The sequence below is a fragment of the Pleurodeles waltl genome, chromosome 10 (genome assembly GCF_031143425.1).
Source record: "Pleurodeles waltl isolate 20211129_DDA chromosome 10, aPleWal1.hap1.20221129, whole genome shotgun sequence".
Classification (NCBI taxonomy): domain Eukaryota; kingdom Metazoa; phylum Chordata; class Amphibia; order Caudata; family Salamandridae; genus Pleurodeles; species Pleurodeles waltl.
The window spans coordinates 328,431,985-328,454,177 of NC_090449.1; the positions used below are offsets into that span (position 1 = coordinate 328,431,985).

Sequence of the window (22,193 nt, forward strand, 5' to 3'; positions counted from 1 at the left end):
CATATGGGAATCTAAACTTTAAAAGATTGAGGGGTCTCTACATAGAAAGAGGTTTAGCAATTGGTAAGAATCCTACAAAAGTTCTTCTCCTTAGCCTTCTCATAGAAAGTGACCAGAACCAGTCTGGCCCATCCCCGGATCAGGAGGTAGAGGAGGAGGTACCCAGACAGACTCAGAGGAGTCCCCTGAGAAGGCTGGGGAGGGTTCTTCCAAGGACCTGCCAGCTAACAGGCCACCTAGTGAAACTGGTAGTGGGAGGGAGTCACACACTTGTAGGGCACCTTTCACTCCTAAAGGCCAGGTTACTAGGGTCCAGCCAGTTAGGGACAGGTCCAACTCTGCCAATTCCCACATTTCTTCTGTGTCTCACAATTTCCAAGTCTCCCACCCTGAGGATAACTTAATGGAAAGGGAACTCAGAAAGCTGAGGTTGGAATAGGCCATGCTGAAGCTTAAAGAGCAGCAGCTGGCCTTAGAGAGGGGATCTCTGGATGTGGAAAGGGAAAGGCAGAGGTTGGGGTTAGTTACCCAATGGTGGCAGCAGCAGTGTTTTTGATAGCAATCCTGTAGAGAGCAAGATTCCAAAAACCTGCATTAGATAGTCCCCCCTTACAAGGAGGGGGATGACATTAACAAGTGGTTTGCTGCACTTGAGAGGGCCTGTATGGGACAGTTGGTCCCTCAAAGGCAGTGGGCTGCTACCTTGTGGCTATCTTTCACTGGTAAGGGTAGGCATAGGCTCCTTACTGTCAGAGAAAGTGATGCTAACAATTACAAAGTTTTGAAGGATGCACTCTTGGATGCTTTGGCTTAACCACTGAACAAAACAGGATTAAGTTCAGAGACACCAGAAAAGAGTCCTCTCAAGACTGGAGAGACTTTGTAGAGTGTTCAGTGAAGGCCTTGGAGGGTTGGGTACATGACAGTAAGGTGACTGACTATGAAAGCCTGTATAATCTAATCCTGAGATAGCATATTTTAAACAATTGTGTGTCTGATTTGTTGCACCAGTACTTGGTAGACTCAGATCTGACCTCTCCCCAATAATTGGGAAGGAAGGCAGACAAATGGGTCAGAACAAGAGTGAACAGAAAAGTTCATACAAGAGGTGACAAGGATGGCAAGAAGAAAGATGGTGAGAAATCTCAGGATAAGCATGGGGCTGAAGGTAGTTCTTTAATTCCTAAACACTCTTCAGTGGGTGGGGATAAATCATTCTTCCTCTTCTTCACAACCCACACACATTAAAAATCCTTGGTGCTATGTGTGTAAAAATAAAGGCCATAGGCCAGGGGATATGTCCTGCCCAGGTAAATCCCCTGAGCCTACCACCACTAATACATCAAACTCTAGTGCCCCTAGCAGTAGTGGTAATAGTGGTGGGACTGCTGGCAACAGTCAAAATAAGGCTGTAGTTGGGTTAACTTTTGGGTCCATCATAGAAACTGGGGTAGTCAGTCCCAAGACAGTTTCTGTCACACCTGGTGTCATTGGCCTTGCCACACTGGCTGCTTGTCCCCTTACACTGAATAAGTACAGGCAGACAGTTTCAATACATGGTGTTGAGGCTCAGGCCTACCGGGACACAGGTGCTGTATCACTTTGGTGACTGAAAACCTAGTGTCTCCTGCACAACACATCATTGGACAACAAATCAAGATTATTGATGTCCATAACTCCACTAAGTTCCTTCCCTTAGCCATAATTCAGTTTAGTTGGGGTGGAGTTACTGGCACTAAGCAGGTGGTAGTATCACCTAGCTTACCTGTAGACAGTCTCTTAGGTAATGACCAAGAGGCCTCAGGTTGGGCTGAGTTAGAATATAACACCCATGCAGTCATGCTGGGTATCTCTGAGGATTTTCTGCCTCTCATTTCAGCTGAAATGAAAAAGCAAAGGAGAGAAAAAGGCCTGAAAACTCAGGATCCTTCTCCAACAACAGGTAAAAAGGGCATCAAAGTATCCCCTACCCACCCTGCCATTCAGGATACTATTCCTGTGGTGGGAGAAACCTCTCCTGGGGTGGCACGTGTACCAAGGAATTAATCAGCTAACACAGCTGTACTCCCTGAGGTAGAAGTACCTCTCTGTAGGATAACTAATATTGGTGAGAAAAAGTGCACCATTTTAGTTAACATGGAGCATCCCTCCAACCCTCCCAGAGAAACCTTAGTGCAGAAACCCTGCACTGCCTCACAACACTTAGGACAGCAACCCTGCCCTAGTGTGGAGCTTATAGGACAGCATCCCTGCCCTGCTCCAACTCAAGAGAAACAGCATCCCTGTTCTCTCTCTCAGCCATATGGACAACGTTTTTGCCCAGCTATAGCTTTACTGAGACAGCATCCCTGTCTGGCATTCTCATCATTTGATATTGGTCCAGTGGACAATTCCCACTGCTCTAAACTTAAAAATACTAATAGGAACTCTGAGAATATAACTTCACATTGTTGGCTAGCTAAAAAACTTCAAACAGGGTGGTTCACATCCCCACAGGGAAGTAACCATACAGTGGATGATAAAGGGAGTAACCAATCTATTGCAGAGTTACTCTCCACTGATCACCACTTAGACAATAGAGACTCAACTGACCAAGGTTAGCCTTATTGTCCTTCGTTTGGGGGGGGTTGTGTAGGAAGCTAGCCTCGTTCTAGCCTTGTTACCCTCACTTTTGGCCTGTTTGTGAGTATATGTCAGGGTGTTTTTACTGTCTCACTGGGATCCTGCTAGCCAGGGCCCAGTACTCATAGTGGAAACCCTATGTTGTCAGTGTGTTTGATATGTGTCACTGGGATCCTGCTAGCCAGGACCCCAGTGCTCATAAGTTTGTGGCCTATATGTGTTCCCTGTGTGGTGCCTAACTGTATCACTGAGGCTCTGCTAACCAGAACATCAGTGTTTATGCTTTCTATGCTTTTAAAATTGTCACTGCAGGCTAGTGACTAATTGTACCTATTCTTATTGGCACACTGGAACACCCTTATAATTCCCTAGTATATGGTACCTAGGTACCCAGGGTATTGGGGTTCCAGGAGAACCCTATGGGCTGCAGCATTTCTTTTGCCACCCATAGGGAGCTCAGACAATTCTTACACAAGACTGCCACTGCAGCCTGAGTGAAATTACGTCCACGTTATTTCACAGCCATTTTACACTGCACTTAAGTAACTTATAAGTCACCTATATGTCTAACCCTCACTTAGTGAAGGTTAGGTGCAAAGTTACTTAGTGTGAGGGCACCCTGGCACTAGCCAAGGTGCCCCCACATTGTTCAAGACAAATTCCCCGGACTTTGTGAGTGCGGGGACACCATTACACGAGTGAACTACATATAGGGCAATACCTATATGTAGCGTCACCATGGTAACTCTGAACATTGCCATGTAACATGTCTAGGATCATGGAATTGTCCCCCCAATACGATTCTGGTATTCTGGGACAATCCCATGCATCCCGGGGCTCCAGCATAGAGCCTGGGTACTGCCAAACTAACTCTCTAGGGTTTTCTCTGCAGCTACCGCTGCTGCCAACTCTCAGACAGGTTTCTGCCTCCCTGGGTGGGGTCTAGGCAGCTAAGTACCAGGAAGGCAGAACAAAGGATTTCCTCTGAGAGGGGGTGTTACACCCTCTCCCTTTGGAAATAGGTGTTAAGGGCCTGAGAGGAGTAGCCTCTCCTGGCCTCTGGAATTGCTTTGAAGGGCACATGGTGCCCTCCTTGTATAAGCCAGTCTACACCGGTTCAGGGATCCCCCAGCCCCTGTTCTGGCGAAACTGGAAAAAGGAAAGGGGAGTGAGCACTCCCCTGTCCATCACCACCCCAGTGGTGGTGCCCAGAGTGTCCGGTGTGTCCCAGACCTCTGCCATCTTGAACGTAGAGGTGTGAAGGCACAATGGAGACCTCTGTGTGGCTAGTGCCAGCAGGTGACATCAGAGACCCCTCCTGATAGGCTCTGACCTGGTTAGGTAGCCAATCCTCCTCTGAGGGCTATTTAGGGTCTCTCCTGTGGGATCCTCTTGAGATAACGAATGAAAGAGCTCACCAGAGTTCCTCTGCACTTCCATCTTCAACTTCTGCCAAGGATCGACCGCTGACTGCTCCAGGACGCCTGCAAAACCGCAACAAAGTAGCAAGAAGACTACCAGCAACATTGTAGTGCCTCATCCTGCTGGCTTTCTCAACTGTTTCCTGGTGGTGCATGCTCTGAGGGCTGTCTGCCTTCACCCTGCACTGGAAGCCAAGAAGAAATCTCCAGTGGGTCGACGGAATCTTCCCCCTGCCAATCCAGGCACCAAACTTATGCATCACAGGTCCTCTGGGTCCCCTCTCATCTTGACAAGCGAGGTCCCTGGAACAGAGGAGCTGGATCCAAGTGTCCCCGACAGTCCAGTGGCCCTTGTGGCCACATTTGGTGGAGGTAAGTCCTTGCCTCCCCACACCAGACAGTAATCCTTTGTACTGCGTGAACTGCAGCTGCTAAGGCTTCTGTGCACTTTTGCAAGACTTCCTTCGTGGACAGCACAGCCCAGGTCCCCAGCACTCCATCCTGCATTGCCCAACTCGCTGAGTTGACCTCCGACTTCGTGGGACTCCCTTTTATTGTGCTGAGACGACCGCTGTGCTCAGATATTCTGAACATCTGTTCAGGTGCTTCTGCGGGTGCTGCCTGCTTCTGCATGGGCTCTCTCTGTTGTGGAGCGCCCCCACTGTCTCCTCCTCCAAGAGGCGACCTCCTGGTCCTTCCTTGGCACTGGCAGCACCCAAAACCTTCAACCATGACTCTTGCAGCTAGCAAGGCTTGTTTGCGGTCTTTCTGAGTGGAAACAATTCTGCATCCTCCAGCACGCCGTTGGACATCTTCTGACCAAAGGAGAAGTTCCTGGCACCTTCCGTTGTTGCAGAATCTTCGGCTTCTTCCACCTGGAGACAGACCTTTTGCACATTCATCTGAGGTTTAGTGGGCTCCTGCCCCCACCCTGACACTTGCGTGACTTTTGGACTTGGTCCCCTTCCTTACAGGTCCTCAGGTCCAGGAATCTGTCTTCAGTGCTTTGCAGTCAGTTGTTGTCCTTGCAGGATCCCCTATCTCGACTTTGCTGTCTTTCTGGGGTAGTAGGGTTAATTTACTCCTACTTTTCAGGGTCTTGGGGTGGGGTATCTTGGACACCCTTAGTGTTTTCTTACACTCCAAGTGACCCTCTACACACTACACTAGGCCTAGGGTCCATTCGTGGTTCGCATTCCACTTTTGGAGTATATGGTTTGTGTTGCCCCAGGCCTATTTTTCCCTATTGCATTCTATTGTGTTCTACAGTGTTTGCACTACTTTTCTAACTGTTTACTTACCTGATTTTGGTTTGTGTGTATATTTTGTGTATATTACTCACCTCCTAAGAGAGTATATCCGCTGAGATACTTTTGGTATATTGTCACTAAAATAAAGTACCTTTATTTTTAGTAACTCTGAGTATTGTGCTTCTTATGATGTAGTGCTATATGATATAAGTGGTATTGCATGAGCTTTGCATGTCTCCTGGGTCAGCCTAAGCTGCTCTGCTATAGCTACCTCTATCAGTGTAAACTGCTAGAACACTTCTAATCTACTAATAAGGTATAACAGGACCTGGCACAAGGTGTAAGTACTATCAGGTACCCACTATAAGCCAGGCCAGCCTCCTTCATTGGTGGTGCAGCGGTGGGATAAGTACTTGCAACTGCTTTACCACTTTGTCATTGGTGCTTTTCATAAGAAAAACATATACCAAATACTTCAGAATATACACAGTAGCCTAAACAGTTAAACTTTCCTTCTCTAAAACTTTCTAAAAAGTTTCTGAAAACTTTTAATAGTTTTCAAACGTTTGAAAAAGTTTTCCTCTGTTCTTTCAAAAGTTCCAAAAACTTTTTTCTCTCTCTGTCCTAAAGCTTTTCTATCATGTCTACAGTAGAGCTTACTCCCACAGTTGTCCAGGCAACATATGGGAATCTAAACTTTAAAAGCTTGAGGGGTCTCTGCATAGAAAGAGGTTTAGCAATTGGTAAGAATCCTACAAAAGATCTTTTCCTTAGCCTTCTCATAGAAAGTGACCAGAACCAGTCTGGCCCATCCCCGGATCAGGAGGTAGAGGAGGAGGTACCCAGACAGACTCAGAGGAGTCCACTGAGAAGGCTGGGGAGGGTTCTTCCAAGGACCTGCCAGCTAACAGGCCACCTAGTGAAACTGGTAGTGGGAGGGAGTCACACACTTGTAGGGCACCTTTCACTCCTAAAGGCCAGGTTACTAGGGTCCAGCAAGTTAGGGACAGGTCCAACTCTGCCAATTCCCACATTTCTTCTGTGACTCACAATTCCCAAGCCTCCCACCCTGAGGATAACTTAATGGAAAGGAAACTCAGAAAGCTGAGGTTGGAATAGGCCATGCTGAAGCTTAAAGAGCAGCAGCTGGCCTTAGAGAGGGAATCTCTGGATGTGGAAAGGGAAAGGCAGAGGTTGGGGTTAGTTACCCAATGGTGGCAGCAGCAGTGTTTTTGATAGCAATCCTGTTAGAGAGCAAGATTCCAAAAACCTGCATTAGATAGTCCCCCCTTACAAGGAGGGGGATGACATTAACAAGTGGTTTGCTGCACTTGAGAGGGCCTGTATGGGACAGTTGGTCCCTCAAAGGCAGTGGGCTGCTACCTTGTGGCTATCTTTCACTGGTAAGGGTAGGCATAGGCTCCTTACTGTCAGAGAAAGTGGTGCTAACAATTACAAAGTTTTGAAGGATGCACTCTTGGATGGTTTGGCTTAACCACTGAACAATACAGGATTAAGTTCAGAGACACCAGAAAAGAGTCCTCTCAAGACTGGAGAGACTTTGTAGAGTGTTCAGTGAAGGCCTTGGAGGGTTGGGTACATGACAGTAAGGTGACTGACTATGAAAGCCTGTATAATCTAATCCTGAGATAGCATATTTTAAACAATTGTGTGTCTGATTTGTTGCACCAGTACTTGGTAGACTCAGATCTGACCTCTCCCCAATAATTGGGAAAGAAGGCAGACAAATGGGTCAGAACAAGAGTGAACAGAAAAGTTCATACAAGAGGTGACAAGGATGGCAAGAAGAAAGATGGTGAGAAATCTCAGGATAAGCATGGGGCTGAAGGTAGTTCTTTAATTCCTAAACACTCTTCAGGGGGTGGGGATAAATCATTCTTCCTCTTCTTCACAACCCACACACATTAAAAATCCTTGGTGCTATGTGTGTAAAAATAGAGGCCATAGGCCAGGGGATATGTCCTGCCCAGGTAAATCCCCTGAGCCTTCCACCACTAATACATCAAACTCTAGTGCCCCTAGCAGTAGTAGTAATAGTGGTGGGACTGCTGGCAACAGTCAAAATAAGGGTGTAGTTGGGTTCACTTTTGGGTCCATCATAGAAACTGGGGTAGTCAGTCCCAAGACAGTTTCTGTCACACCTGGTGTCATTGGCCTTGCCACACTGGCTGCTTGTCCCCTTACACTGAATAAGTACAGGCAGACAGTTTCAATACATGGTGTTGAGGCTCAGGCCTACCGGGACACAGGTGCTGTATCACTTTGGTGACTGAAAACCTAGTGTCTCCTGCACAACACATCGTTGGACAACAAATCAAGATTATTGATGTCCATAACTCCACTAAGTTCCTTCCCTTAGCCATAATTCAGTTTAGTTGGGGTGGAGTTACTGGCCCTAAGCAGGTGGTAGTATCACCTAGCTTACCTGTAGACAGTCTCTTAGGTAATGACCAAGAGGCCTCAGGTTGGGCTGAATTAGAATTTAACACCCATGCAGCCATGCTGGGTATCCCTGAGGATTTGCTGCCTCTCATTTCAGCTGAAATGAAAAAGCAAAGGAGAGAAAAAGGCCTGAAAACTCAGGATCCTTCTCCAACAACAGGTAAAAAGGGCATCAAAGTATCCCCTACCCACCCTGCCATTCAGGATACTATTCCTGTGGTGGGAGAAACCTCTCCTGGGGTGGCACGTGTACCAAGGAATTCATCAGCTAACACAGCTGTACTCCCTGAGGTAGAAGTACCTCTCTGTAGGATAACTAATATTGGTGAGAAAAAGTGCACCATTTTAGTTAACATGGAGCATCCCTCCAACCCTCCCAGAGAAACCTTAGTGCAGAAACCCTGCACTGCCTCACAACACTTAGGACAGCAACCCTGCCCTAGTGTGGAGCTTATAGGACAGCATCCCTGCCCTGCTCCAACTCAAGAGAAACAGCATCCCTGTTCTCTCTCTCAGCCATATGGACAACATTTTTGCCCAGCTATAGCTTTACTGAGACAGCATCCCTGTCTGGCATTCTCATCATTTGATATTGGTCCAGTGGACAATTCCCACTGCTCTAAACTTAAAAATACTAATAGGAACTCTGAGAATATAACTTCACATTGTTGGCTAGCTAAAAAACTTCAAACAGGGTGGTTCACATCCCCACAGGGAAGTAACCATACAGTGGATGATAAAGGGAGTAACCAATCTATTGCAGAGTTACTCTCCACTGATCACCACTTAGACAATAGAGACTCAAATGACCAAGATTAGCCTTATTGTCCTTCGTTTGGGGGGGGTTGTGTAGGAAGCTAGCCTCGTTCTAGCCTTGTTACCCTCACTTTTGGCCTGTTTGTGAGTATATGTCAGGGTGTTTTTACTGTCTCACTGGGATCCTGCTAGCCAGGGCCCAGTGCTCATAGTGGAAACCCTATGTTGTCAGTGTGTTTGATATGTGTCACTGGGATCCTGCTAGCCAGGACCCCAGTGCTCATAAGTTTGTGGCCTATATGTGTTCCCTGTGTGGTGCCTAACTGTATCACTGTGGCTCTGCTAACCAGAACATAAGTGTTTATGCGCTCTCTGCTTTTAACATTGTCACTGCAGGCTAGTGACTAATTGTACCTATTCTTATTGGCACACTGGAACACCCTTATAATTCCCTAGTATATGGTACCTAGGTACCCAGGGTATTGGGGTTCCAGGAGATCCATATGGGCTGCAGCATTTCTTTTGCCACCCATAGGGAGCTCAGACAATTCTTACACAGGACTACCACTGCAGCCTGAGTGAAATAACGTCCACGTTATTTCACAGCCATTTTACACTGCACCTAATTAACTTATAAGTCACCTATATGTCTAACCCTCACTTAGTGATGGTTAGGTGCAAAGTTACTTAGTATGAGGGCACCCTGGCACTAGCCAAGGTGCCCCCACATTCTTCAGGGCAAATTCCCCCGACTTTGTGAGTGCGGAGACACCAATACACGTGTGAACTACATATCGGTCAATACCTATATGTAGCGTTACCATGGTAACTCCGAACATGGCCATGTAACATATCTAGGATCATGGAATTGTCACCCCAATACCATTCTGATATTGGGGGGACAATTCTATGCATCCCCGGGGCTCCAGCTTAGAGCCCGGGTACTGCCAAACTAACTCTCTAGGGTTTTCTCTGCAGCTACCGCTGCTGCCAACCTTCAGACAGTTTTCTGCCCCCATGGGGCCTGGGCAGCCCAGTCCCAGGAAGGCAGAACAAAGGATTTCCTCTGAGAGAGGGTGTTACACCCTCTCCCTTTGGAAATAGGTGTTTAGGGCCTGAGAGAAGTAGCCTCTCCTGGCCTCTGAAAATGCTTTGAAGGGCACAGATGGTGCTCTCCTTGCATAAGCCAGTCTACACCGGTTCAGGGATCCCCACAGCCCTGCTCTGGCACAAAACTGGACAAAGGAAAGGGGAGAGACCACTACCCTGACAGCACCTCACAAGGGGAGGTGCCCAGAGCTCCTCCAGTGTGTCCCAGACCTCTACCATCTTGAATGCAAAGGTGTGAGGGCACAATGGAGACCTCTGAGTGGCCAGTGCCAGGAGGTGACGTCAGAGACCCCTCCTGATAGGTGCTTAGCTCTCTCTGTAGCCAATCCTCCTCTGAGGGCTATTTAGGGTGTCTCCTGTGAGTTTCTCATCAGATAACGAATGCAAGAGCTCACCAGAGTTCCTCTGCACTTCTCTCTTTGACTTCTGCCAAGGATTGGCCGCTATCTGCTTCAGGACACCAGCAAAACCGCAACAAAGTAGCAAGAAGACTACCAGCAGCATTGTAGCGCCTCATCCTGCCGGCTTCCTCAACTGTTTCCTGGTGGTGCATGCTGTAGGTCTGTCTGCCTTCACCCTGCACTGGAAGCCAAGAAGAAATCTCCCGTGGGTCGAAGGAATCTTCCCCCTGCCAACGCAGGCACCAAACTTCTGCATCACTGGTCCGCTGGGTCCCCTCTCATCTTTACGAGCGTGGTCCCTGCAACACAGGAGTTGGATCCAAGTGTCCCCGACGGTCCAGTGGCCCTTGTGTCTAAATTTGGTGGAGGTACGTCTTTGCCTCCCCACACCAGACAGTAATCCTGTGTACTGCATGAACTGCAGCTGCTAGGGCTTCTCTGCACTTTTGCAAGACTTCCTTCGTGCACAGCAGAGCCCAGGTCGCCAGCACTCCATCCTGCATTGCCCAACTCACTGAGTTGACCTCCGACTTCGTGGGACTCCCTTTTGTTGTGCTGAGACAACCGCGGTGCTCAGGTCTTCTGAACACCTGTTAAGGTGCTTCTGCAGGTGCTGCCTGCTTCTGCGTGGGCTCTATCTGTTGCGGAGCGCCCCCTCTGTCTCCTCCTCCCAGGGGCGACTTCCTGGTCCTTTCTGGGCCCTGGCAGCACCCAAAACCTTCAATTGCGACTCTTGCAGCTAGAAAGGCTTGTTTGTGGTCTTTCTGCATGGAAACAACTCTGCATCCTTCAGCACGCTGTGGGACATCTTCTGACCAAAGAAGAAGTTCCTGGCGCCTTCCGTTGTTGCAGAATCTTTGGCTTTTTCCACCAGGAGGCAGCCATTTTGCACCTTTATCTAGGGTTTAGTGGGCTCCTGCCCCCCCAGATACTTGTGTGACTCTTGGACTTGGTCCCCTTCCTTTACAGGTCCTCAGGTCCAGGAATCCATCTTCAATGCTTTGCAGTCAGTTGTTGTCCTTGCAGGATCCCCTATCTCGACTTTGCTGTCTTTCTGGGGTAGTAGGGTTACTTTACTCCCACTTTTCAGGGTCTTGGGGTGGGGTATTTTGGACACCCTTAGTGTTTTCTTACACTCCCAGCGACCCTCTACACACTACACTATGCCTGGGGTCCATTTGTGGTTTGCATTCCACTTTTGGAGTATATAGTTTGTGTTGCCCCTAGGCATATTTTTCCCTATTGCATTCTATTGTGTTCTACAGTGTTTGCACTACTTTTCTAACTATTTACTTACCTGATTTTGGATTGTGTGTATATTTTGTGTATATTACTTACCTCCTAAGGGAGTATATCCGCTGATATACTTTTGGCACATTGTCACTAAAATAAAGTACCTTTATTTTTGGTAACTCTGAGTATTGTGTTTCTTATGATATATTGCTATATGATATAAGTGGTATAGTAGGAGCTTTGCATGTCTCCTAGTTCAGCCTAAGCTGATCTGCTATAGCTGCCTCTATCAGCCTAAGCTGCTAGAACACTTCTAATCTACTAATAAGGGATAACTGGACCTGGCACAGGCTGTAAGTACCACTAGGTACCCACTATAAGCCAGGCCAACCTCCTACAATCAGACAGAGGTATATTTGCCTACCAAAAAAGTGCAAACTGAATCTTTGCAAATGTGTCATGACCCCCCTATTGCTGGACATCTTGGAATTAAGAACACCCAGGAACTGCTCCTCCGCTCCTTTTGGTGGCCCACGTTAAAATCTGATGCTGAAAAATATGTAAGATCTTGCCCAATATGTGCTCAAACAAAGACACCTCGGACTGAGCCAGCAGGTATATTGATGCCTTTGCCTGTGCCATCTATTCCATGGCATACTATAACCACAGATTTTATTTGTTCTTTGCCATCCTCTGCGGGTTATCAGGTCATAATGGTAACGATTGACTCTTTTACTAAGATGGCTCATTTTTCTGCCCTAAAGAAATTACCCACCACTAAGGAGATGAGTCAGATCTTTCTATGAGATATATTTTGCTTGCGTGGCTTCCCTCAAGTAATAATTTCCGATCGAGGCCCTCAATATGTGTCCTGTTTTTGGAGAACATTTTGTAAGTTTCTGCATATTGCGGTAGCTCTATCATCGGGGTTCCATCCTCAGACTAATGGTCAAACAGAACTGCTAAATCAAGGATTACAACAAATGCTACTTTTTATTTTGGGCAAAGGTTCAGGTCAGTCCACATCTTGCCACTTTAGCTCAATGCCATGTGGCCAGCTATAGTCCATTTAACAAATATGTACAACATTGACTTTATTTTTTCTCATATTACATCCTTTCTTCATGCATGCTTTCTACGTCTAGCCACTAAAGTTCACAACCCTTGAAATATTTGTGCTTACATGCACCCTTATGCTATTTTTATGTCAATTATGTGCCAGCTGAAGGGCTGAGACCCACGGAGAATGCCAAGCCTGTCTTCTATCACCTTCAGTGACCTTTGCTTCAGCCCCAGTAATAAGTCCAACACAGTAAATGAAAACATTAAATCTGGTCAGTTTGTTCACTTATCTAACCCCACCTTATTAATATGTTATACTGCAGGACTCCATGCAAAATACCTGAATATGGATTTATCATGCTCTTGAGCAACATCAGTCCCACAGTGTTCAAGGCATTCTACTGAATAATCAAAACTCATTGAATTCGGAACCCCTATGACCTGATAAGATAACATTTAGCACAACGTATCTATTGAAATACATAAACAAGCCATATGTGGAGAAGAAAACGTATATGCTGGAAACAAATCCACACACAAGTAGTACAATTGAGAACTAGTTGAGTTGAATCAAATCTGTTGCAACTAGAAATGTTATTCAATGAAGAGGACAAGATTTGTTGTAAGAACCAGTAGGGCTGAAAAAGGCCCATCTTGCGAAATGTAGGGGTAAGTCTACAAACCAAGTATGGACATGTTTAATACATATCAAGAGCCATTTAAACCAAGTGTGTTAGAAGCAATTCATGTGTCCTGGCAGACCTTGCAAACTTTTTGAGTTGAAACTTACAACAAAACAAATCTGTTTTCTATCCTTATAAACCCTACTTGGTTATTTCACTATGAACTTCACTCCACTTCTGATGCTCCTGGTATTTATCACACACAAACAACTGAAACAAAATTGGCAAAGCCAATAGGTCTGCCATTGGCCGCCAACCTTTTGCCAATTCCTATTTAATTTTTTCATGCTTTTTGAAAAACGTTATTGTTCAAGAAGATGCTGAACCCTCATCAATCCAAAAAATATTGGCTAAAGGCAAACATAGTCTAAAAAAGCAGATTGTACAATCAATCAATTAATGAGGATTTATAAAGTGTGGATAATCACCCAAAAGGGTATCCAGACACCTTGCATGCCCTGGAGACTTGTTCGAACAGCCAGGTCTTGAGGGCCATTCAGAATCCCGGAATTGAGGTGATAGTTCAGAGGTGCATGGAGAGGCTGTTCCGGGTTTTGCTGCGATGTGAGAGAAAGAGCGTCCCCAACTTCTGCTTTGGTAGATGCTGGAGTATAAGCAAGGGAAAGCGAAGCAGAGCGTAGTCTTTTAGACAGTTGGTAGAAGTTCAGGCAGTGGTTAATATATGCAGATCCTTGGTTGTGTTAAGCCTTGTCTGCGTGGGTCAGCAGCTTGAATTGGTGCCTCTTCTGTACGGGGAGCCAGTGGAGTTGCCTGAGGTGGGGTGTGATGTGGGTTTGTTGGGGAAGGCCAAGGATGAATCTGGCTGTGGTTTTATGCGTGGTCTGAAGTCTCTGTAGGAGGTGTGTGGCAATTCCTACGTAGACGGTGTAGCCGTAGTGCAGTCAGCTGGTTCTGAGGGCCTATGTTATGGTGCATCTCGTGTGTAGGAGTAGCCACTTGAAGATCTTATGTAGCATGCACAAAGTGAGGAAGGAGGTGGAGGAGACAGCGTTGATCATGGTGAGCTTGTTGAAAGTGATAATTCTGAGGTTTCTGGTGTGGTTGGAGGAAGTGGATGCAGGTCCTAGGTCTGATGGCCAACAGGAGTCATCCCATTTGTTACTGTTGCTGCTGTTGCTAAAGTTCAGTACTTCCGTCTTGTCTGTGTTCAGGTGCAAGCAGTTGTTCTTCATCCAGTCAGCAACGCTTGGCATGCATCTCTAGAAGTGGGATCAGGTGGTGGAGGGGTCGTCAGTGAGTAAGAGGAGGAGTTGGGTATTGTCTGCATAGGAAATTATGTTGAGACCATGGGATCTGACGATGTTTGCCAGAGGGGTCAAATATGCATTGAAGAGCATGGGGGGGAGGGATGAGCCCGAGGGACACTGCAGGTGATCTCCTTGAGTTCTGAGGTGAAAGGTGGGAGGCAGATTCTCTAGGTTCTTCTGTTGAGGAAAGCGGTGATCCATCTGAGTGCGTCCCCTTGGATGCTAACATGGTGGAGTCTTTCAATCAGCATGTGGGTGCGATACGTTGTTGAAGGCTGCCAAAAGGTTGAGGAGGATCAAAGCTGATGTTTCTCCTCAACCAATAAGGGTTCAGATGTCATTGGTGGCTGCAATCAGGGTAGTTTTGGTGGTGTGATTGCTGTGGAAGCCAGATAGGAAGGCATTCTTCTCCAGGTATGTCATGAGTTGCTTGTTGATGATCTTTTCAGCACCTTCTCTGGGAATGGGAGCAGAGAGATTGGCCAGTAGTTTTGGGGTTTGATGGGGTCTGAAGAGGGTTTTTTGAGTAATGGTCTGACTTCAGCATGTTTCCAGTCATATCGAAATGTTGTGGTGGTGATAGCAGTGTTGAGCAGAATGGTGAGTTCCTGGCCGATCCTTTGGTTTTCAAGTTTGATGATGTGGTGTGGACATGGGTCTTTGCAAAGACATTAACAAAGAACTCCCTGGAACTTTGAGTGTGGCTGTGTTTCTTGTGAAATGGCAGAATGCCATAAGTCATAGTGAAATAGGCCAATGGCTGAAGTGGGTTGACACATTGTCCTTTGATGCATGCTGGAAAGGGTGGAAGAAAAATGTTAATGACATAACCACAGACCAATGGGTGATGTCTGGCTGAAACCTTCTATTAGTAAGTATGCCGTGCACATAATGTAAGCAAAATCAAAAGCTAACAACCCCTAAAATGCCACTTGGTTTGGCATTAAGAAAGAAAGAAAGAAAGAAAGAAAGAAAGAAAGAAAGAAAGAAAGAAAAAGAAAGAAAAACAGAAAAAAGAAAGAAAGAAAGAAAGAAAGAAAGAAAGAAAGAAAGAAAGAAAGAAAAAGAAAGAAAGAAAGAAAACTAAATGAAAGGGAGGGGGGGAGAGAAAAAGGAAAGACAAAGGAAAGGGAAAACAGACAGAAAACAGGAAAGAATGAAAGAGAGAACAAATGAAAGAAAGAAAGAAAGAAAGAAAGAAAGAAAGAAAGAAAGAAAGAACGAAAGAAAGAAATAAAGAAAGAAAGAAAGAAGTCAGAAGGGACGGAAAAAAGATAGGAAAAGAAAGAAAAAGAATGAAGGAACTCAAGAAAGAAGGGAACTAGACATAAGAAAGAAAAAAGAGGTAAAAAGAAAGAAAGGAGGCAAGGAGGAAAGAGGGAAGAAAGAAAGGAAGTAAAAGAGAGAAGGCAAAAGAGAAAGATAGAAAGTTATGGTTGGCAGCGTTGATGGAGCACCCAAGCCCTCTGGCACTGTGCGCACATCAGTCTCTAAACACAAAGACAACAGTAACGTAATTATAAAGTGAACCCCAAAACACTGGCCCTGAAGAGAAGCACCTTGTATCAGGTGCTCTCCTTGTGAAAGAGCAAAATGCAGTCACTCAAAGTGAAGTTCACCATTGGCTTAAGTAGGCTCACTCATTGCCCCATGATGTATGCTGTAGTGGGTCGAAGCAAAATGTGAATGACACAACAACAATCCAAATGATGAAGCGAGGTAGCTGAAAGAACCCCTAAGTAAGTGTATTGTAAGAATAATTTTATTAAAGCTAAGAGTTCTTGGCTAACACCAGACGTAAATAGGGGAGATTCAGAGTCTGGACTAAGAATAAACATATCTAACAATGATGCAGTTACCCCCACTTTTGGCCTGTTTGTGAGTGTGTGTCAGTGTGTTTTGCCTGTCTCACTGGGATCCTGCTGGTCAGGACCCCAGTGCTCAAAACGTATGGCCTAATGTGTATGCCTGTGTAGTGCCTAACTGTGTCACTGAGGATCTGCTAACCAGAACCTCAGTGCTTATGCTCTCTCTGCTTTTAAATTTGTCACTGTAGGCCAGGTCTACATTTACCAATTTCAATTGGCATACTGAACCCCCTATATAAGTCCCTAGTATATGGTACCAGGGTACCCAGGGCATTGGGGTTCCAGGAGATCCATATGTGCTGCAGCATTTCTTTAGCCACCCATAGGGAGCTCAGACAAACCATTTTCACTGCACTTAAGTAACTTATAAGTCACCTATATGTCTAACCTTCACTTACTGAAGGTTAGGTGCAACGTTACTAAGTGTGAGGGCACCCTTGCACTAGCAAAGGTGCCCCCACATAGTTCAGGGCCATTTCCCAGGACTTTGTGAGTGCGGGGACACCATTACACGCGTGCACTACATGTAGGTCAATACCTATATGTAGCTTCACAACGGTAACTCCGAATATGGCCATGTAACATGTCTAAGATCATGGAATTGTCCCCCCCATTCCAAATCTGGTATTGGGGAGCCAATTTCATGCATCTTGGGGCTCCACCAGGGACCCCCAGTACTGCGAAACCAGCTCTCTGAGGTTTGCACTGCAGCTACAGCTGCTGCCACCTCACAGACAGGGTTCTGCCCTCCTGGGGTCTGGGCAGCCCAGTCTCAGGAAGGCAGAACAAAGCATTTCCTCTGAGAGCAGGGTTTTACACCCTCTCCCTTTTGAAATAGGTGTTACAGGCTGGGGCGGAGTAGCCTCACCCAGCCTCTGGAAATGCTTTGAAGGGCACAGATGGTGCCCTCCTTGCATAAACCAGTCTACACTGGTTCAGGGACCCCTTCTCCCCTGCTCTGGCGGGAAACTGGTTGAAAGAAAAGGGAGTGACCACTCCCTGTGTCCATCACCACCCCAAAGGTGGTGCCCAGCGCTCCTCCAGGATGTCCCAGACTTCAGCCAGGTTGCTTTGCAAGGCGTGGGGGCACTCTTGAGGGCTCTGAGTGGCCAGTGCCAGCAGGTGATGTCAGAGACCCCTCCTGATAGGTCAATACCTGACAAGTTGATAAGGTAGCCAATCCCCCTCTCAGGGCTATTTAGGGTCTCTCCTGTGGGTTCTCTGCAGATCCTGCTTGCAAGTTTCCTTCAGGAATCCTCTGTAACAACTTCAGACTCTTCTGACCTCGGATGAACCGCCACCTGCTCCAAGAAACGCTGTAACTGCAACAAAGTGTCTACAAGAGACACTTTTCTTCAGCAACCTCAGCTCCAAGTCAGCAACTGCAACAGTTTCTACAGTGATCATGCTCTGGGGACTCCCTGTCTTCACCCTGCAGCAGAAGGACTGAATAAATCTCCAGTGCAGTAACAGTCACTCCCCTGCTCCAAGCAGGCACCTTCCAAGGCGACGACTGGTACCCTGGTACTCCTCTCACAGTGATGAGCGTGCTCCTAAGGACACAGAGGGTAGACATCATCAACATAGACTGTCCTTAGGTTCTGCTGACGCAATTTGGAGGAGATAAGACCTTGCCTTCTCCAAGAGTAAGGGTACCCCTGTGTACTGCATCTTCCTCTCCTCCTGAGGCCTCTGTGCACCACTTGCAAAATTCCTTCATGCACAGCCTGGCCCAGGTCCCCAGCACTCCATCCTGTGACGCTCAACTCGCTGAGTTGTTCTCCGGCGGTGTGGGACCTTCTTTTGTTGTGCTGCATCAACCGAATTTTGTACCTCCTATGAACCCAGATCCTGTGGCTTCTGGGTGGGCTGGCTGGCATCCTGAGGGCTCTCTAAAGTTCTAAGAGCCCCCTCATCCTCCCCACACAGAGTTGAGGCCTCCAGGTCCCTCCTGGGTCCATCCAGCACCATTTTGGCACAAAACGCACTTTTGTCATAGCCAAGGCTTGTTGGCACCTTCCAACATGAAATCTCACCTGTAATGATCTTCATGGCGTGGGGCATCTTTTGCATTATGCAGGAACCTGCTGGCATCTTCCTAGGGTGCATTTCTGCAGTCTTCGACTAACCAGGGACTCTTCTTTTGCACCCTCTTCTGGGTTCGCAGGTTCTCCTGTCCTTCCTGGAACTTCTGGACTTGGTCTCCTTCCTTTTCAGGTCTTCATGTCCAATAATCCAGCAGTTGTTCTTTGCAGACTTGGTTGTCTGCTGCAAAATCCCCAAAACGAGGTGTAGTGTGTCCTAAGGACACTTGCAGTACTTTACTCCTGCTTTTCTGGGGTGGGGTAATTTACTTACCTTTACTGTTTTCTTACTCTCCCAGCGATTATGCACATACTACACTTGTCTAGGGGGGAATTTGTGATTCACATTCCAGTATATGGTTTGTGTTGCCCCTAGACCCATTTTCTCCCATTGCATTCTACAGGATTACCTACTGTTTGCATTGTTCTATGACCATTTACTTGTGTAAGTTTGGTGTCTAGTGTATATATTTTGTATAATACTTACCTCCAGAAGGAGTATTGCCTCTAAGATATTTTTGGTACTGTGTCACCCAGATAAATACCTTTATTTTTGGTAACACTGAGTATTGTCTTTACTTTTGTATAAGTACTGTGTAACTATAAGTGGTATTGCATGAGCTTTGCATGTCTCCTAGTTCAACCTAAGCTGCTCTGCTATAGCTACCTCTATCAGCCTAAGCTACTAGAACACTACTACTTCACTAATAAGGGATAACTGGACCTGGTATAAGCTGTAAATACCCAAGATACCAACTACATACCAGGCCAGCCTCCTACAGCGTGTTTGTTCTTCATATAATAGTAGTCTTGGTGCTCTAAATCCCTGCAAAAACAGAAGCAGAGGGAATATATTCAAAAGAGGTTGCTCAAGAGCACTCAGCTTGGTGGCATTGAGAGGCTGGGATTAAAAATCATATTTTACGGTTCCACAGTTTCGAACTTGATCACTTCACCACAAATGAGCTTCTGTTAGCAAAGCCCAGTAACTGCCCCAAAAAATACGACTGTTTCAAGATCACTCCCCTAGAAATACCACTGTCCTGTCTAGATTTTTAATAAAGTGCTTATTACCACCATATGTTGGTAAAGTGAGCATTAAATGTTAAGAATCGGTGTTCCTTGGCTAAAATGTACCTATTTGTCTAGTTGTGTGAGTGGTGCTGCCTACCCACTCAACTGAAGTGCCTCTTTTGTTGGGATGACCTTTTAAAGTTCTTTTTTATATCTCTTACCGCTTGAATTGTGCCAATTTCTGATTGCCTGTTTGTTTTCAAACCAGGGAACAATGATAGATGAAATTGTGAAGCCTTTTCTGTGGGTTATAGGACCCTAGAAGAAAGGTAGTTGGTCAGTATCCTGAATATTGTTGATTAGCATTTATTTCACAGGGCCTAAGATACTATTAAATACCAATTTAATAACCGTCAGTCTCATTGCACACTTATGTCTTTAAGAGTGGAGATGCTGAGCGCTCAAAGCTAATCCAGAAGATGGTAAAGGGATTACAATTCAAAAGCTGTGGTGCACGGTAATAACTCAAATGTTTGGTCAGATCCATATCTTTTAGAGGGTAGGGTGCTGATTTGAGGAGGGTAACTCCTGCCCAATAATAAACTTCTCCATTCGCAAAGTTTATCATTCATGCAAAGTGCCCTGTGAAGTGAAATTTGAAAACTAGACTGCATCATGTAGATCTACTTCATACGACAATTATTTTACTTTGTTCTTCAAAACTTTTGATTGTCTTAATTGGAGTAGTTAAGAAGAAAGTCTTGCCTGGTTGTCCATACATTGCTGCCGCTGGTCTTGCTCCTTTTACAGTGTGATTGAGGAACAAGCTGGATGTAAGTTGGCTAAAGACACCTGTTGAAAAAGAATCATAAATGAAATATTTCAAAGATTTTCCTAATAGGGTAAACAGACAATGTACGTTTGACCTTGCTATTACAGATCCTTGACAATGCTTCCAGTTCGGGAGATAATAAAGTCTGGGCGAAATTAAAGTTATACCAGCAAACATTGCGAAATTCAGTAACTTTTAGTTGCGTAAAGTTTCTTAGCTTTAACACTAGGCACTTTTTTGGGTAAATATTGTCCACAAGAACTAAATAATAAATAATTCTTCTGGACAATGTAGCACTCAGGAGACGTTTCGTGCTTAAATCATTATCCTGCTGGTAAATTTTATGAGGTGACTTTCACTAGAAATACTGCCAAAACACATTTTGCATAATTTAGCATAATGTTCCTGGAATTTCACAAACAAATATGGAATTTCACAGACATCTTTAGGTTATTGGCGTCTGTTTCAAAATGGTTTAAAAGATTATTCAGTTTGGCTGCTGAGATTCCACTGATGCCACTTGACTTTAGGTCTGAGCAATGGAGAGAAGGTTATCCGAGATATTTTTTAGTGACCGAATTGGCTAACAGAGTTGGTTAGTTATGACCAGATCCTATTATTTTATCTTCATGTTCATATTGAGACCAGCTCCCATATGAAAGGAATCTTGCTATGGTTAAAAAAATTGTAAATTCATTGTAGAATTTTGTTGCTCGATATGGAATGCAGCAAATGATAAAAGCATCATCAGAAATGTAGGACAAACGAATTCCATACTGTATTACATTATTCGCAGAATAACAAGTAATAAAATATGTTCCTTCCACTTATGAAATGTAAAATATGTGACTATTTTTGAAGCAAATTAGGTTTGTGTTTTTTATTACAAAAGTAGCTCACGTAGTGCAAAATCTAATCAAAATCTAATTCAATTTCAAAATCTATGACTATTCTAATTCATTCCTTGTAACATATGTATGTTATGTTGTTTCACAAATTGTTGTCTCTATTTTTACTCTGGTACAAAATGTCAGCAATATAGACTGGAGCAAAATGTGTTTGCCATAATTGCTTCCTACAGAAGCTACAGAAATGGTGAGTGTTAGACCTGACAGCCTAAGGGTGGTCGCCCCTAACTTTTTGCCTGCCTCCCTCCACTTTTTTGGACACTGTTTTTGATGGCTTTAGGACTCTGCGCGCTTTACAACTGCTAACCAGTGCTAAAGTGCATATGTCCTCTCCCTTAAAACATGGTGACATTGGTTCATACCCAATTGACTTATTTAATCTATTTGTAAGCTACCAGTAAAGTACACTACATGTGCCCAGGGCCTGTAGATTAAATGCTACTAGTGGGCCTGCAGCACTGATTGTGCCACCCACGTAAGTAGCCCCTTAACCATGCCTTAGGCCTGCTATTGCAAGGCCTGTGCGTGCAGTTTCACTGCCACTTCGACTTGGCATTTAAAAATACTTGCCAAGCCTTAAAACTCCCCTTTTTCTACATATAAGTCACCCCTAAGGTAGGCCCTAGGTAACCCATAGGGCAGGATGCTATGAGGTTAAAAGCCAGGACATATAACTGTGTAGTTTATGTGTCCTGGTTGTGTAGAACCCCTAAATTCATTTTACACAGCTGTGAGGCCTGCTCCTTTCATAGGCTGACATTAGGGCTACCCTCATATACTGTTCTGAAAGGAGTAACAAGGTCATATTTAGTATGACCAGAATGGTCATACAAAATCCTGCTAACTGGTGAAGTTGGATTTAATATTACTGTTTAAGAAATGCCACTTTGAGAAAGTGAGCATTTTTCTATACTTAAATCCTTCTGTGCCTAACAATCCATGTCAGGCTAGGTTTAGTTGACGGCTCCCTTGTGCATTTACTCAGACAAACCCTAAACACAGGATGCTCAGTCACACTTGCACACATCTGCATATTGAATGCGTCTTCCTGGGCTGGGAGGGTGGAGGGCCTGACACTTACATGTCAAGTCAAAGGACAGTAGCCTGACCTCACACAAAGGACTGCCACACCCCCTACTGGGCCCTGGCAGACAGGATGGAACTGAAAGGGGACCTTGTGCACTTTTAAGCCGCTCTTTGAATTCTCCCCACTTTAAA

The 22,193-nt window shown here is 45.5% G+C and overlaps 1 protein-coding gene across 7 annotated transcripts in view; it reads right to left on the bottom strand.

Moving 5' to 3' along the window:
• The window catches only part of LOC138261513 (LITAF domain-containing protein-like), a 202,841-nt gene that overhangs the window by 65,124 nt on the left and 115,524 nt on the right, over window positions 1-22,193 (bottom strand). For all 7 annotated transcript variants that reach the window (XR_011199107.1, XR_011199106.1, XR_011199105.1 and 4 more), the window contains one exon: window positions 20,001-20,087. Coding sequence is in view for 4 of the 7 variants with exons in the window: in XM_069210516.1 (XP_069066617.1) it covers window positions 20,001-20,087 (87 nt within the window). In the remaining 3 variants the exon portion in view is untranslated. The remainder of the gene's footprint in view (window positions 1-20,000; window positions 20,088-22,193) is intronic.